This window comes from Lethenteron reissneri, chromosome 30, assembly GCF_015708825.2.
Source record: "Lethenteron reissneri isolate LAM-NWPU_2019-01 chromosome 30, ASM1570882v1, whole genome shotgun sequence".
Lineage (NCBI taxonomy): Eukaryota > Metazoa > Chordata > Hyperoartia > Petromyzontiformes > Petromyzontidae > Lethenteron > Lethenteron reissneri.
Window position 1 is genome coordinate 9,057,798 of NC_083808.1, and position 15,917 is coordinate 9,073,714.

Below are 15,917 nucleotides of genomic sequence, written 5' to 3' on the forward strand. Positions count from 1 at the left end.
AACGATGTTGTGTAATTCGAATTGAGTTATTTGCGGCTGATTGTGTTAATTTGGATAATGACGCTGGCACACGGGGCGAGGGGGGGTTAAAGTCCACTGATAAGCGTATGGAGCGTATTTGTAGGGTTAATTTCCACAGTAATAAAACGGTGGCTGTCTAAAATCGAACCGCAAACCCCAGCGTGGTGAGTTAATTCGGGCAATCGTCCCTCTGCGGTCGTTCACATCTTTGCTCTACCAGTGCGGCTGCATCACTTGGTCGGCAGGTTAACAAATTATTTATCGATGGAGACTCACAGTCGAGACCAGTGACGCAGTGGCAGCCGATGGACGAAACCGCTCCCGAGAGGAAGACCGCCGTGGTGATTGATGAAATCGGCACGTGCAGAAGCGAGATGGATTGAGCGATGCACATCGGGAGACTTTCATCCAGCAGTGAATGGATTATGAAATGGTTTTGGTTAGTGGTACTAAACCTGTTTTTTTCTCCACCATTGGTACCTCATTTGCCAGTAAAAAAATATGATAATTGGTTTTTTATCCTTTTATCTGGCAACAAAACTGACACCTTTTTTTACGAGGAGTCATGTTTGCATAGACCATGACTGCAGGTATTGTGGTCTATGCAAACATGACTCTTCGTAAAAAAAGGTGTCAGTTTTGTTGCCAGATAAAAGGGTAAAAAAAACAATTATCATATTTTTTTCTCCTTTCACGGATGTCCAGGAGTTATAAGATTTAAATGGGTGTCACCTTTGACTCGTCTCACTTTTTATACCCACATCGCCTCGCATGTGCCGCTTTCCTCTAATGAATATCACGAAAATCTACTCCCTAATTTCACTTTCTGTCGCCAAACTCCTGGCCCATGCGCTAATCTTTACCTGCCTCTGCTCTCACTCCCCTCCAACAAATTCAAATGTTTCCATCTCCCATTTAATTCTCACTTCCGCCCGATAGCCTCCCACCTTATCCGATGGAAGACACCAACAATTCATCCGATTAAGGTGCCCAAAAAATGGTCTAATATGATCGCATCTTCCCCCTTGTGGGCAACTGGGATGGCAACTTCCAGTCTAATTTAATAAAAGCCTGCCGTTTGTAAACTTGTGGACTTATTCAAGAAACAATTCTGAATAATAATCTTGATCGCGAAAACATACATGTAAGACCTATCAATATTCACCGGCACACTTTTAAACATACGTACTCTGTTTACATTTTCCAGCCAGAACATAAGTAATATCTAAAAATACTTTTTTTTTAAACACGCTTTAATGAAATGTACCCTACTAGTAATGGAAGAACTCCAAGAAGTGGCCCCGAAGCTTGCCATAACGTAAGGGACCGTGGTGATTTACAGCCAACGTCAGTTGAGCGTAGACAATTAGACCCAAGCCGAAACATAACATATAAAAAACATTGTTTAAAAACATTTTTTGATAGAATATAGTATTGACATCAGTATAACAAGTATACCAAGTTTGTAGTAGATGCCACATTGGGAAGTGCGTTAAAATTGAGTTACAAGATGTATTTGTTCACCTGAGGACGCTCGCTTGTGCTGCGATCGAAACGTCGTGATTTTTTTTTACCTTTTTATTATTTTCTATCTACGTGACTTTACCGAAAGAACCAAAGAATATGAATTCCTGCAGTCACGAAAGCTTTAAGTCAAGATTTGTTCCACCCTTGTGATGGCACTTGTAGGATGAACGTTGAAATTGATTAAGGGCACGGGGTGACCAATCAGGGTCTGAATTGGTCTGTAATAAGATAGGGTGCTGACAAGGGGTTGACAGGTATGAATACCCTCTCACCATGTGCTACATCTGAGCTGTATACAGAACATGGTGAGGGTATTGTGAGAAAATAACAAGTGTCACGTCGGTGATAAATCGTACATGGTAGAATAAAAGATACATTGATGAGGTGTCAACCATTAATGTTGTGCAACAAAATCACCTGTTGCATCGACGATGCGCATCCTCATCACACGCCCTTTGCCACAACACGGGACAGCTGCAGTCCACGATGATGCAATGCAGACGTGTCGAATCAATCGCTGGACTGCAATACAGCCCCGGTGTATAAAACAGGACCTTTCTGGCATTCTGCGATTGTGCACCAAGGCCGTAACTATAATATATATATTGGGGGATAAACATACCCCCCCCCCCCCAATATTAAAATATGCTCAAAATTCCCCCCCCCCCCAATATATCGCTATAAAATGTATTTCTGTTTATATGATTGTGGTTATGGTTGTACTTTATTCATCCCTAATCTCTGCCATTACAATGAAACAAGAAAGGTAAAAAAAGAAAAACCAGAGCAATGTAATACAATACACTATTAGACTTTATTGTAAAAAAGAAATAAAAAGTCCATCCGATGTGTTAGTGAATTTTTTATTATTTTAGGCAGAAAATTAGTTTTCAAATGTAGATATTTTTAAATCCTTTATATTAAGTTCACTTGCGTGCTTGCTTGCGCGCTTACGACCGTGCAAATCTTTCGGTCGTTTTTTAACCCACTTCCCGTGATCCAATCGAGCTGACATTTTGCACACAGACTCGTTGTGCGTGACAATTTATTTTAGTGAAAATTTTTTTCCAAAATTTTACACTTTTTAGGAAAATGTTTTTTATATTTAATTACCAATTGCTTAATGGTGGCAGGCAATCATCTGACCCATAGGTGGCAGCCATCTCAAGCCAGAGGACGAGAGGACTCTAGCCGCCACGCATATAAATGATTTATAGTGAAAAACTTTGTTTTTACGGGTTAATTTTTTCTGGGTTGGGATCCCCAGACACCCTGGAAGATTTAGTCCCCCCCCCAATGTTGACTCCATGGCTACGGCCTTGTCCCCTAATCTCCCTCGTGTGTGTTTTTTTGGGAGCCCACACAAGGGCCAGCACTGTCCCGTTTCCCTTCTTGTTGTGTGCCACGGCCCAAGAGTTCCCCGAAATGAAGGGCGGTGACGGCGGTGGCTGTGGCGATAACGACTAACTCACAACCGCAGCTTGCTTTTATTCTAATACTTGTATATTTTAAACAACTGTATTATACGGTTCTAGATTTGAAGATTTCGTGACTGCAAGGATTCATACTCTTCGTTCTTTCGGTAAAGTGACTTAACTGAAAGAACTAAGAGTATGTATTATACGGTACATATTAAATGAGTTTACTCGTAAAATAAAATGCTCTGTGTTTATGAGTATCAATGTGACGATGGCCGCTTTGAGTGGCGGATTTTGTGCTCGAAAGGCGGCGGCGTGTGTGAGCAAAAATAGAATTGGCTTGACTTTATGCCGTCAGAGGATGCCACAATTTCCTGTTTTGGGCGTGCAAAGCTTACTCACGCGTTTACGTCTCATACTTGCCGGTCCTTCAGGCGCGTCTGACTTCTGATGTGCATTGAAAAGTGTTGACACTCCGACTGATGCTCCTGCTGCTGTTGTGGAGTGACTCATGCAGCCAGCTATGGCTGCAGAGTTTGGTAGTAGTGTACATGTTGTTTACTTCGTTTATTGTGAAAATTCGGTCACAGTTTTGGTGATTTTTGAAACGTTTTTCGGTTTGGCCATGTTTGTTTGTTGTAGTACAGAGTTAGACTGATGGCCTTAATCTAAGTTGTCTTGTGGTTGTTGTTGTTTGACTTGCATCCCACTGGGATTTTTGCACAGTGTTGGTGTACGGTGCTTTTTCTGTAATATTTTGCTGTCTTTTCTTTGATTTTCTGTTGGCACATAGTCACTTTAAGATGTTTTCTTGTTCATATTTTTGTTTTTTTTGTTTGTTGCGGTTACACCCGATTCAAGAGCCGAATGGCTCACAGGGCTATACCTAATAAATGAAACTTGAAACTTGAAAAACTTGAGTCGTATAAGGAACGTGGTCATGTTCCGTAAACATAGGGGTGAGTTGTGACTCGAGACCAAGGTCACTTGGAAGAGATTTCGGTGGTGGCTCTGTGGAGTGTTTTGGTCAATCGTTGCGAAATGATATTTGGTTTCGGGTTGTGGCTTGGGATGTCGCACGCGCTGGCCTGTAACAAGTGACACAAGACATTTCTCCAGACCGCGTCATCACGAAGTTGCAATCACGGCCCTTCTCCCTAATATGGTCATCGTTATCGTCGGCCAGTGCATCTTCACAGGTGTCTTGTCACAATGTGCACCGCTCATTCGAATATATCAATCAATTTTGGTGGCCAGATTGCTTAGAGCTGCTTCGGTGGTTCGGAATTTTGGAGCTGACACACTGAACACAGGGTTCACATCCGGACAGCCACCTGCGATTAAACTGGGTTCTTCCTTGTTGGTGGTGTCAGCCTGTACATTTTAAGCTTTTTTTAAAGTATGGCTCTACATTTTTGATTTGAAGCTTTCGTGACTGCAGGAATCCATACTCTTTGGTTCTTTCGGTAAAGTCACGTAGTTAGAAATAAAATAAAACAAATCACAAAAGAAACAAAGAGTATGGCTCTACATTCTAAAACATCGCCCCCTCTTGGATCAGCCACGCCTGTGGGGGAAAAAAACCAGCCTGATCAAAAATCACCGCCCATTCACGGACCCACAAAGCACGTGGCTTTACCGTGCCACGTGAGGTGTGGGTCACGGTGCACCGCATCAGCACCTCTCGTGAGTGCTGCAATCAGCTGCTTCTGAAATGGGGAATGAGGGACAGCCCGATATGTGGCTGTGAAGACATCCACAAACCAAGGGACATTGAAGAGATCCGATAATGTCATCTGAGGTTATTCACGAGAGGGAACAGCCTTGAATCACTCAATGTCATTGGAAGCCATGGAGTGGTTGACGACCGTTGGCATTGCCTTATATCATTGCTTTTCAGCAAGGGCTCTATTGTATGTGGTCAGGCTTTGATTTTGATAAATGCACAGCACATACTTTTGCAGGAGGGTTGGCGAGCGGGCTGAGTGTATCCAACCTGTGACATACGAGATGCCATGCCGACCCGGTTTAATCGTGAGTGGGCGCCTTGAAATTGAATCTCAGCCGCAATGGCTCTGTGCCACGATACCTGCATGGCATAGGACCCCTTAAACCAGCTGGCTACCTCATGGGTTTCTTTGGTTGACAATTGTTCTATGCCTGGTGCAAAAATTAATTATGGGTGACTCTAATGCCCTTCTCCATTCGCCGAGTGTTGTTTACCCCATTTGAAGTAAGAAAAAAATTCGAAGCGATCTGCTGACGCGATCATTCAGGCGTTGCTCATCTCTTATTTCAGCCCTGTGATACTGGTGGAAATTCCACATTCCTACGGCGGGGGTGAGTATATCCATAGGACAACCATTGTTGGATGTCCCCAAAAAGTTGTAAGGTATTTATGGTATCGACCCCGGAATGATGATGGGTTGAGTCAGCCCCCTAGCAGGATTTGAACTCATGCCCTTCTGGTGGCAAGTCACCGACTCATACTGCTGAGCCACCTCATGTTTGTTTATTAGGTTGATGATTTGCCCCTCTTGCGATTCAATGCGGTGGCGAAATGTTAACTACCTCGCCTTGTATACAGGAGGTCGTGGGTTCGATCCCGACCCTGATGCCCGTGGTTGATTGGATTTTCCCCGGGTCCTCTGAGTTTTCCCTCCACATTTAGAAACGTGGGTTTAGAGGATCTGGCCGCTATAAATGACCACGTGATGAGACGCCATTTCGTTGCGCGATCATTGGTGGCCAGGTCGCTTCTGACAAAGAGCGATATACCTCAGTCGGCCTTACCTGGAATTAACAACAAATATTTTTTTTGTTGAGAGTGACAATCAATTTAACACGTAGGCTTACGCGACCAATATCATCCATAATACAGATGTTTTTTTGTGGTTAGATGTCGTAAATATATACATTTGTCGTTAAACCCGCCACCACCCGACACAGCCAACATATATATTTACGCGATCTAACCCCAAATAAGTATAACCCGTAAAAACAAGTTTTCACTATAAATCCTTTATATGCGTGGCAGCGAACTTAATATAAAGGATTTAAAAATATATTCGCCTGTGGAGGACACGGGGATCGATCCCGCGACCTTTGGCATGGGAAGCGAGGGCACTACCAACTGCGCTACTCCGCCACGGCCTGTGGAAGGGTTACGCTCTGGGCTCTTACACTCTGACGTTCAGCCAAAGCCATGCATGCGTTCTATTTGAATATATGTAAAATCATTTTTTTTTTGCCTAAAAAGTGTAAATTTTTGGGAATTTTTTTTTCACGAACATTAATTGTCTGGCACAACGAGTCTGTGTGGAAAATGTCAGCTCGATTGGATCACGGGAAGTGGGTTAAAAAACGACCGAAATATTTGCACGGTCCTAAGCAAGCAAGCAAGCACGCAAGCAAGCAAGCAAGCACGCAAGCAAACTTAATATAAAGGATTTAAAAAAATATCGAGTGACAGTCAATCCTTGGCATGCCTCTGGCGCCCTCCCATGGGCTCGTGCATTGCTCATTTACCTCATTCGTTGCCCCCCCGGGCACCCCGTTGAGCTATGATGTGTGGCCAGGTTGAAAAATATCTATATAGCTCAGTGGGCCTTACCTGGTAAAAAAAAAGTTAATAGTTTCAACGACTTATCAAGCTTTAGCGTCACGGTTTCATAAAACAATCACATCTACTTTTAACATCGTGGTGCACTAGAGCCCCTCTAGTGGCTGCAGGGCCCACTTGAACTAATTCCATACAATGCGAAACTAAACGATAGGATGCGGCCAGGCGGTTCAGAGCGCCGAGGTGGCATCACTGAGATCCTGGTTCCGAATCCCGGCAGTCCCACAATCAATGGTCTCAGCCCACACACCAACGACTGCATGACCACCTCCCCCCAATCACTTAAAGCACGTGACCGCATTTAAATTTGGCAAAATTCTGTTGTATTACATTACATTTCTAAGTATACTAGATTTGTGTTTCTATTTCATTTATACCTGATGACGATTGCTTGTGTTGCAATCGAAACGTCGTATTTAATTTATTATTTTATCTTTCTACGTGACTTTACCGAAAGAACCAAAGAGTAATTCCTGCAGTCACGAAAGCTCCAAATTAAGTTTCAAAATTCTAGTCTCGCTTGACCGTCACGCAGCAAACACTAACTGCTCTTGAGTGGCAACGGTGGCTCTGTGGTATCTGCTACCGGGAGCCGTTGCGAACGGATGACTTGGTCTCACGACACCGACAGTACTATTGTTGAGATACCGTAGAATTGTTGGGAAAATACAAACACATTCTGGCACACTGTAGCGCCTCCAGTGGCTGTAGGATCACATGAACTACAATAACTATCAACGAAACTATTATTTTACCAGGTAAGGTCTTTTGAGCTATTTAGCTATTTTTCAGGAGCGATCTGGCCACAAAGAGCAGCCAAATGCACTAAATGCATGTTGATTCTAAATGTGGAGGAAAAAAACGGGAAGACCCAGATAAAAATCCACGCGACCACGGGGAGAACATGCAAACTCCAAATATACAGGCGTCAGGGTTGGGATCAAATCCACGAGCTCCTCTCTGTATACCGGCCGAGGTAGTTAACATCTCGCCACCGTGGACACCAATTCCATATATAGCTCCACTTAGTGCGTGCATCGTGCGCGAGAATTTCATTTCACCCTTGAATCGCTGCATCGTTCCTCGCGTAATCGTAACACGTGGCGACAGGACAGGCGATATCAATGAGGTAGTTTAATTTGTAAACCATCACGTGTCTTCTGTGAACCATACCTATCAACTCATCATCATCATAATGTCAAATACAATGCTGTGACAGTTTAGCACGAAGATACACTTAAGTTATGTATATTGTTGAACAAATGAAAATACACCAAACAATATTTATTTACTGTGAAGTCAAGGCAATGAACTATCCACCACACTTGTATAATATAGCGCTTAAAACGTATTAAATATATATAAACACTATTCAGGCTATAAGCGCACATCACAGCTATAACATGCTGACATGTACAGTATCCCCTCGTTATTCAGGAACTTGCTAGCAGCGAATTGCATCTGGAACTCTACACGACTGCCTCAAGAGAGAGAAAGAAAGTGATGAGAGAGAATGTGACGACAAAGTGAAGAGAGAAAGAGATGAGAGAGAGAGAGAGAGAAATTCTCAGACCTCAATTCATGAAAAAGATAGGTTTTCGTCGGGCCAATATCATTATTCACGAGCATCCCCGGAACGTACCCGTCGCGAATAACGAGGGAATGACTTTATACAACCTCGGGGCACACATACACTGGGTGGCAGACCAAGGCGAGGCATTAACAACGCACACGGAGCGAACGAGCGAGCGAGAGAGATGCGAGGGTCACAGCTGGCCGGAGCGAACACACGAGCGTGGGCAGCGGCGACAGGACAGGCGTCGTGGCAGAGTGCGGTCACAGTTGGGACACCGCGTCGTTCTCCCTCCTCCCGTGCGCGGCTCTCCCCACATCTGGCTTTGGCGGCTTCCGTGATCTGCACAGCATGCAGTGGATGTGTTCGCGAAACTGTGTGTGGAACGCAACCGGGGAGTAGGGTGGTGGTGGGGGGGGGGCAGAGGCCGCGTGCCACGCACGGATTAGCGGTGTCTTTCCTCTGTCGCTCTCTTTATCTGGCGGGTTGGTGGTGATGGTGGTGGCTTAGCACGCTATTCAGGCACACCTCCGATTAGCCACGGCTAGCTACGTACGGTGCGAAAGAAGTTATACATACATGCAGTTAGAGGCGATGGTTGGTGGATCGAACAAATGTTGTGAAACTCCCTTCCCGCGCGCGTTGGGAGGTGCTGTATCGTGGCTCACCAGAAGAAGGCAGTGCTGTACAGCAAAGATGTGGACTGCACCTGCTCTGTCTGTATGGGATCGAGCGTTTCCCCATCGCACACATGGGGTTTCTCCGGGTGCTGGCGCTAGTATCCTCCCACATGTAAAGATTAATTAATTGACTGAAAACACCTTTACACCATTGGAACCTCATTTGCCAGTAAAAAATATGATAATAGTTTTTTTACCCTTCTATCTGGCAACAAAACTTCAAGGACAGTGCATATATCATCAGAGTTATGTTTTTCGTTTGCATTATGGCTGCAGGTATTGTGGTCTATGCAAACATGACTCCTTGTAAAAAAAGGTGTCAGTTTTGTTGCCAGATAGAAGAGTAAAAAAACAATTATGATAACACCTTAATATTTCGAGAACTGCAGAACATGGACAATTGTTGGTGCCAGCGTGGCTGCCTTCCTGCTTGTCCATGGTCCATCATCGGTCTCTCTCTTTGAGAGTGAGTGAATATTGTGCGACGTGTTACGTACGTACGGTGAACTTCTTTTGCACCGTACGTTGCCAACCGTGCTTATCGGAGGAAGAACAGAATAAAAAGAGGGCTACGTACGGTGCGAAAGAAGTTCAACATACATCTCCCACAGGAAGATCGTCTGCAGGTGTTCAATGCCGATCATCGTTTCTAAGCTGGCGATGCTCGGCACTGCTATGGCTTGGTTGACCGTACGCGGCCCTCGTCACCGTTCTCTCAAACTGCCTCAATGCAGTCTCATTCTGGATTAGCTCTGACGATCTCAAAATCTACGTACAACAGGAGTCCTCATTGGCAAATAATTAACCCGTAAAAACAAAGTTTTTCACTATAAATCCTTTATATGCGTGGCATCGGTTTTATTTTATTATTCATTTGTTTTTCTTGAGTAAGAGTTTCATTTTTATCACATTGGTATTTTAAATTAAATATGAATTTTTTTTCCTAAAAAGTGTAAAATTTAGGAAAAAAAATTTCACGAAAATAAATTGTCACGCACAACGAGTCTGTGTGGAAAATGTCAGCTCGATTGGATCACGGGAAGTGGGTTAAAAAACGACTGAAAGATTTGCACGGTCGTAAGCATGCAAGCAACCAAGTGAACTTAATATAAAGGATTAAAAAAAAGCATTTATTCTAAAGATTTTGCCTGTGCTACACTCGTTCCGTAGAGTGGCAGTCAAGCCCCCTGTAACCTGGGCCTCAGAATCAGAATATGTATTTATAGTGGAGGAATCCGATAAGCTCTAAAGTTCTTTTTCACAGATGTCCTCATCCTTAGCCTGGAATTCTCTCCTCACATATCTTCAAGTTCAAGTTCATTTATTAGGTGTAGCCCTGTGAGCAATTCGGCTCTTGAATCGGGTGCAACCGCAACAAAAACAAAAACAGGAACAAAAAACATCTTAAAGTGAATATGTGACTAAGTGCAAACAGAAAATCCAAGAAAAGACAGCAAAATATTGCAGAAAAAAGCACCGTACACCAACGCTGTGTGCAAAAATCCCAGTGGGATGCAAGTCAAACAACAACAACCATGAGACAACTTAGATTAAGGCCATCAGTCTAACTCTGTACTACAACAAACAAACATGGCTAAATCAATACACTTTTCGAAATCACCAAAATAAAGCCATGAAAGCAATGAAAAAGCAATCATAGGAACTGTGACGGAATTTTCACAATAAATGGCATAAACATGTACTACCAAAAACCTGCAGCCATAGCTGGCTGCATGAGCCACTCCACAACAGCAGGAGCATCAATCTAAGCTCTCCAACTAGACCTCTTGCCAACTCTGAGGCACAATATAGCCAGGACATATCATGAGAAGAAGATCATCTCACAATTCCAGAAGATGGCACAGCTGCGTGTGAACGCATCGCCTTGAGTGGTGCGTTATTGCTACTAAACTGACAAAAACCGTGGAAGACTCACGGCTTTCCCACGACGACGTTCCTGGGAAGACCAGGACAGGTGTGGCAGCCCCACCCTCTCACCTTGCCGCAACGGGCGAGAGTGAACGCTCGCTGTGCGGTGGTCACCTGGCGGTTGAGGAGGATGTAGATGATGGGATTGTAGGCTGTGCTCGACTTGGCTGCGTAGAGGGGGATGGACGCGGCCAGGGGGCTGAGCTGTACGAGAGAAGGAACCGGCGGGTCCGATTACCGAGCGCTTTGCAAAGTACTGTATGTTAAACTTCTTTCGCACCCGGACGTAGCCAATCACGCTAATAGGAGGTGCGGTGGAAGGACAACAAACTAGACACAAGAATCGGTATTAAAGAAACGAATTTTCAATCCAGGTGATTTAAAAGTGCATAGCTGCAGTGGCTTCCTAGTATCGGATGGGAGAGCGTTCCAGACGGCCGCAGAAGTGCATCCGAAAGTGTGCGATGCAGTGACCGTCCTTGTTCAATGACGAGCCAAAAGCCGCTGCGAGGATGAACGGAGTTTGCGTGATGGTTTGTGCTGCTTGACGAAATCAGCAAGGTGTTGAGGTTCATTTGTGGCAAGCACTTTGTGTGTAATGAGTGCGACTTATAATGTAACTCAGCGAGCACTGGGCGGACGCGGTCGGATCTTGCAGCACCCATCACGACGCGTGCGCTGCAGCAGGCGAGTAACTTTCACACGTGGAAAATTTGGACTGTTACGCAGGCACACATAGTGCCTCCACGTTTTTTTAATAACGTCAGGAGATCTTTAACGTCCGCTGCAAATCAGATGGCGCTTATTTATGGTTAATAATCCAGGGCTGGCTCTTTTTATTGTGCACCTGTGCACAGCTGCTGGCAGGAGAGGCCATTCCACCCGATCAAAGCCTTTTCAGAAACCAGGTCGATTACATAAGCCATGGTGCAAGAGGTCTGGCAGTGAGCACTGGCATTGAAGAGAGTACGTGTAATGAGAAGAAAATATCTACAGCACTTGTTAATGAAACTTGTCTGAACCAGGCAATAGACGGCAGTATTTGTTCTCTAAAGTATGTGGAACAACTTTAGCAAATATGTTATTTTACTAAATGAACACTGAGGCTCTGTAGGGGGCCGACTATTCTTTGGGTTTGACTCCAACCATCAAAATGACATGGGCATTTCCTAGGGCACATTGTTAACCAATCAAAACATCCCCCGTGCAGCCTTTAACTCTAGATTTGAAGTTTTCGTGACCGCAAGGATCCATACTCTTTTGTTCTTTCGGTAAAGTCACGTAGATGGGGAAAAAAAGTATTATTTACAATAATTATTATTTTTTACCTACGTGACTTTACCGAAAGAACCAAAGAGTATGGAGCCTTTAACTGTTGGGTCAAGTGCTGTTAGGGAGCACCTATGAAGGCTGGCACGATACACGAGGGGGTGGGTGGCCAGCACCAACAACAACCGTTACCACGGCGCTTGTGCCAGGCTATGTGCGCGTTGAGGCCACGTGAAGTGTCGAACACCCGCTGGCAGGAGATCACGGGACAGACCCAGGTGCCATGGGTTGACTGACTGAGATGACTGGCGATGCACCATCTGTGCCCCCCACTGTGCCAACTTGCTGTGTTTTAGCCACTCGGCGTGCCACTCGTTGTTGTGAGTGGTCACTCCTCTGCCCTCTGTTGTTGCTGGAGGGCGACTGCCTCCAACTGCCCAGTCGCGTCCTTCATGAGCCTCCTCCACAGAGGCCGATCTTGACACCGCTGATCACTCCATCTCTTCTCTAGCCCGTGCCGTGCCCGTTTAGCCCCCTCTATCCAGCCGAACAAAGCTGTTTAGGCTAGCGGTGGCTGGACATGTGGGCTACATGACCCAGCCAACGCAGCCTTGCCTGCCAGAGGAGCTCACCGATTGGACTTTGTCCCGATCTTTCAAGGACTTGTGAACTTCTCACACAATTCAGCCTGGCTAAACCCAGGATGGATTGCAGGCAGGCCAGCCTAAATGTTTCTAACCGGCGAAGATGCTCCATTAGGGGGGTCCACGCTTCGCAAGCATAGAGAAAGGAGGACATGACCGTGACCGAGAAGACCCAAACCTTCGTGTGGAGCGACAAACCAGGTAGTTTCCACACAGCGTTACGCAGCCGATGAAAAGATAATGCCGCTCGACTGATTCAGAGCGAGACCTCTGCAGTCAGAGGTCTCTCCTCCGCAGTGAGCGTTCAAACATTCCATGTGGCCACTCACAGTGGCTTTTGGCTGTTTCTGGAGGAACCCCAGAAGACGTCATAGACGCCTGTAGCCCCGCAGCCTTCGGCACAAGCTTTGCTACATATTTTTCACGTGGTTTTGTGGTAACTAAATTGAAGATGGAGGGGTTACCAGCCCCTCGCACCCATCCAGAGCCCCCATTTGGCTGCTGGTGGTGACTACAAGCGCGATGAGGGGAATGGCCGATTTTGGAATTGGCCTTCTCTCCATGTCATCGCTAACATCCATCATAGCGTCACCATCCGGCACCACTGAGGAGGTAGGCGGTTGTTTTTGCCGGACGTGGCCAGCACCACGCCCCACAACACGCACACGCACAGATACGAACACTGGAGGTGCATGTGACCCAAGCAATGGGGTGGGGGGGGGGGGGTACGACTTTGCCCGGCCATGTCGAGACTCGCCTGGATGCCGGGCTGGAAGATGACCACGAGCGCGCAGGCGGCGTATGGCAGCCAGCAGAAGAGGAACGCCACGATCATGAGCAGCACCATGACCCCGACGCGCTGCTCGGCTCGCTGCGTCACGCTGTACTTGACCCGCGACGCCTGCCATGGGTGGCAGGAGTGGCGGTAGGCAGCCCAATTAGAACAGCCGTAGTCTCAAGTCGCACCTTACCATGATAATAATAAGTATAACCCGTAAAAACAAAGTTTTTCACTCTAAATCCTTTATATGCGTGGCGGCTAGAGTCCTCTCGTCCTCTGGCTTGAGATGGCTGCCACCTATGGGTCAGATGATTGTCTGCAGTATTAAACAATTGTTAATTAAATATTTAATTTGTTTTCCCTAAACAGTGTAAAATGTTGGAAAAAAAATTTCACGAACATTAATTGTCTCGCACAACGAGTCTGTGTGCAAAATGTCAGCTCGATTGGATCACGGGAAGTGGGTTAAAAAACGACCGAAAGGTTTGCACGGTCGTAAGCAAGCAAGCAAGCAAGTGAACTTAATATAAAGGATTTAAAAAGGGGGCCTGTCCTGGCCCATCCCCCACCCCCCTCAACCAGTATATATACGGGATAGTATCTCTTGGAATCTCTCATTTACTTGATACAGCAAGCGTGCTGTGACGGTTCCACCTGAAGACGGAAGCTTGTGTTGCCTCCGAAACGTCGTGATTTTTATTTTATTTTTTATTTTATTTTACTTTTATTAATTTTAAATTTTTTTTACCTACGTGACTTTACCGAAAAAACCTAACAATATGAATTCTTGCAGTCACGAAAGCTTCAAATCTAGAATCAATTAGAACAGCTTTAACAGCGAACGCTTCCCCTAAATGTATTTCCAATTATCATCATCATTTACGACGGTAATCATTTCAGCGCTTTGCCAGTCCCACGCTGGATGAAAGCTTCCCCTGTGTCGTGACGATCACGTAAGTTTGTTTCACCGCGCGTGTTGGTGAAAGGGACGTCCCAGAACCGGTTCAGATGTCACTCGCCACTGATGTTAGCCGTGGATGGCAATCAAGCTCAGGATGCCACTATGCAGCAAGCAACTGGAACTGGAAATGTATTGTCAAACACCAGTGAGATGTGCGAAGGCATTCATCCAGCAGTGGATTGACCAAAGGAGCCGTAAATTATGATTAGTATCACTACGACTGTATTTTCACTATTGTACCGCAGCAGTTCTAGATTTTAAGCTTTCGTGACTGCAAGGATTCCTATTATTAGGTTTTTTCGGTAAAGTCACGTAGGTAAAACATTACAATTAATAAAAGTAAAATAAAATAACCATGTTTAGTTGTTTTCTCCTTTTCACACTATTGTTAGGTAGGCCAGGTTGAGTCTCAAACCGTACCTCTCCATAACAAAGGCTCACCCTCTTAAGCCTCACCTTGCCGTATGAATAAAAAGTGTGCTGTACTTGGCCCTTCCCCCCCTCCCCAACCATTTTATAAACGGAGTGGTAGCTTCTGCAATCTCTCATTTACTTGATACAGCTGTCGTGGCTGTGACGGTTCCACCTGAAGACGGAAGCTTGTGTTGCCTCCGAAACGTCGTGATTTTTCTTTTATTTTACTTTTATTAATTTTAATGTTTTACCTACGTGACTTTACCGAAAAAAACCTAAGAATATAAGTCAAGCAGTGGTTGTCCTCTGCGTGAATGGCTGCGCAACGGCTGCGGGAAATGAGCCGTGGACATGCGAGAAGCCCGCTGAACGGACAGCAAGCATGCCGCTCGGCTGCCTGGCCGCCAGGGTGGGCGAGTGCCCCTCTGTTCTGAGTGGTTTGGCTGTGCGAGGCACCACCACAGGGACAACCCACCGCACTCGCGGTTTTCTGCTCTTTTTTTTGTCTTTTTCTGTCTTTTTTTTTATTCCAAATTGCACCATCAGCATCACCGTATTTGTTTGTTGTAGTACAGAGTTGGACTGATAACTTTCATCTAAATTGTCTTATGGTTGTTATTGTTTGACTTGCATCCCACTGGGATTTTTGCACACAGCGTTGATATGCGGTGCTTTTTCTGGAAGACTTTGCTGTTTTTTCCTGGATTATTCTGTTGTGCGTAGTCACTTTAAGATGTTTCTTATTCATGTTTGTGTTTGTTGCGGTGGCACCCGATTCAAGAGCCGCATGGCTCACAGGGCTCTACCTAATACATGAACTGAACTGACCCGTGATAATAACCCATTGAGATCTCTCGCAGGGCAAAGCAACCCTTCACGTTCGAGAACAGCCCACGGAAGCGAATATCATCGCCCTCTGAGATTCCTGATATAATAATTTCAACGTACCACACCGTACAGCATTTGCTCGCTTTCGAAGACAGAGTGACTTAGAGGCGCGAGGAACCACCGACAAGCACGGAAAGGCAGCCAGGCAGTGAGCTGACACCAAATAACCCCCCCCCCAAACCAAGCTCTG

General features: G+C 45.4%; 1 protein-coding gene across 3 annotated transcripts in view; it reads right to left on the bottom strand.

Moving 5' to 3' along the window:
* Positions 1–7,702: 7,702 nt before the first annotated feature.
* The window catches only part of LOC133349504 (parapinopsin-like), a 37,105-nt gene continuing 28,890 nt past the window's right edge, over positions 7,703–15,917 (bottom strand). For 2 of the 3 annotated variants that reach the window (XM_061563026.1, XM_061563025.1), the window contains 3 exons: positions 13,441–13,584; positions 10,885–10,974; positions 7,703–8,503 (listed from right to left, as the gene is read on the bottom strand). In XM_061563026.1, the coding sequence (XP_061419010.1) occupies positions 8,204–8,503; positions 10,885–10,974; positions 13,441–13,584 (534 nt within the window). In that variant the 3' untranslated portion in view covers positions 7,703–8,203. Of the gene's footprint in view, positions 8,536–10,884; positions 10,975–13,440; positions 13,585–15,917 lie in introns of all 3 variants that reach the window. The other variant, XM_061563027.1, reaches the window with a different exon arrangement.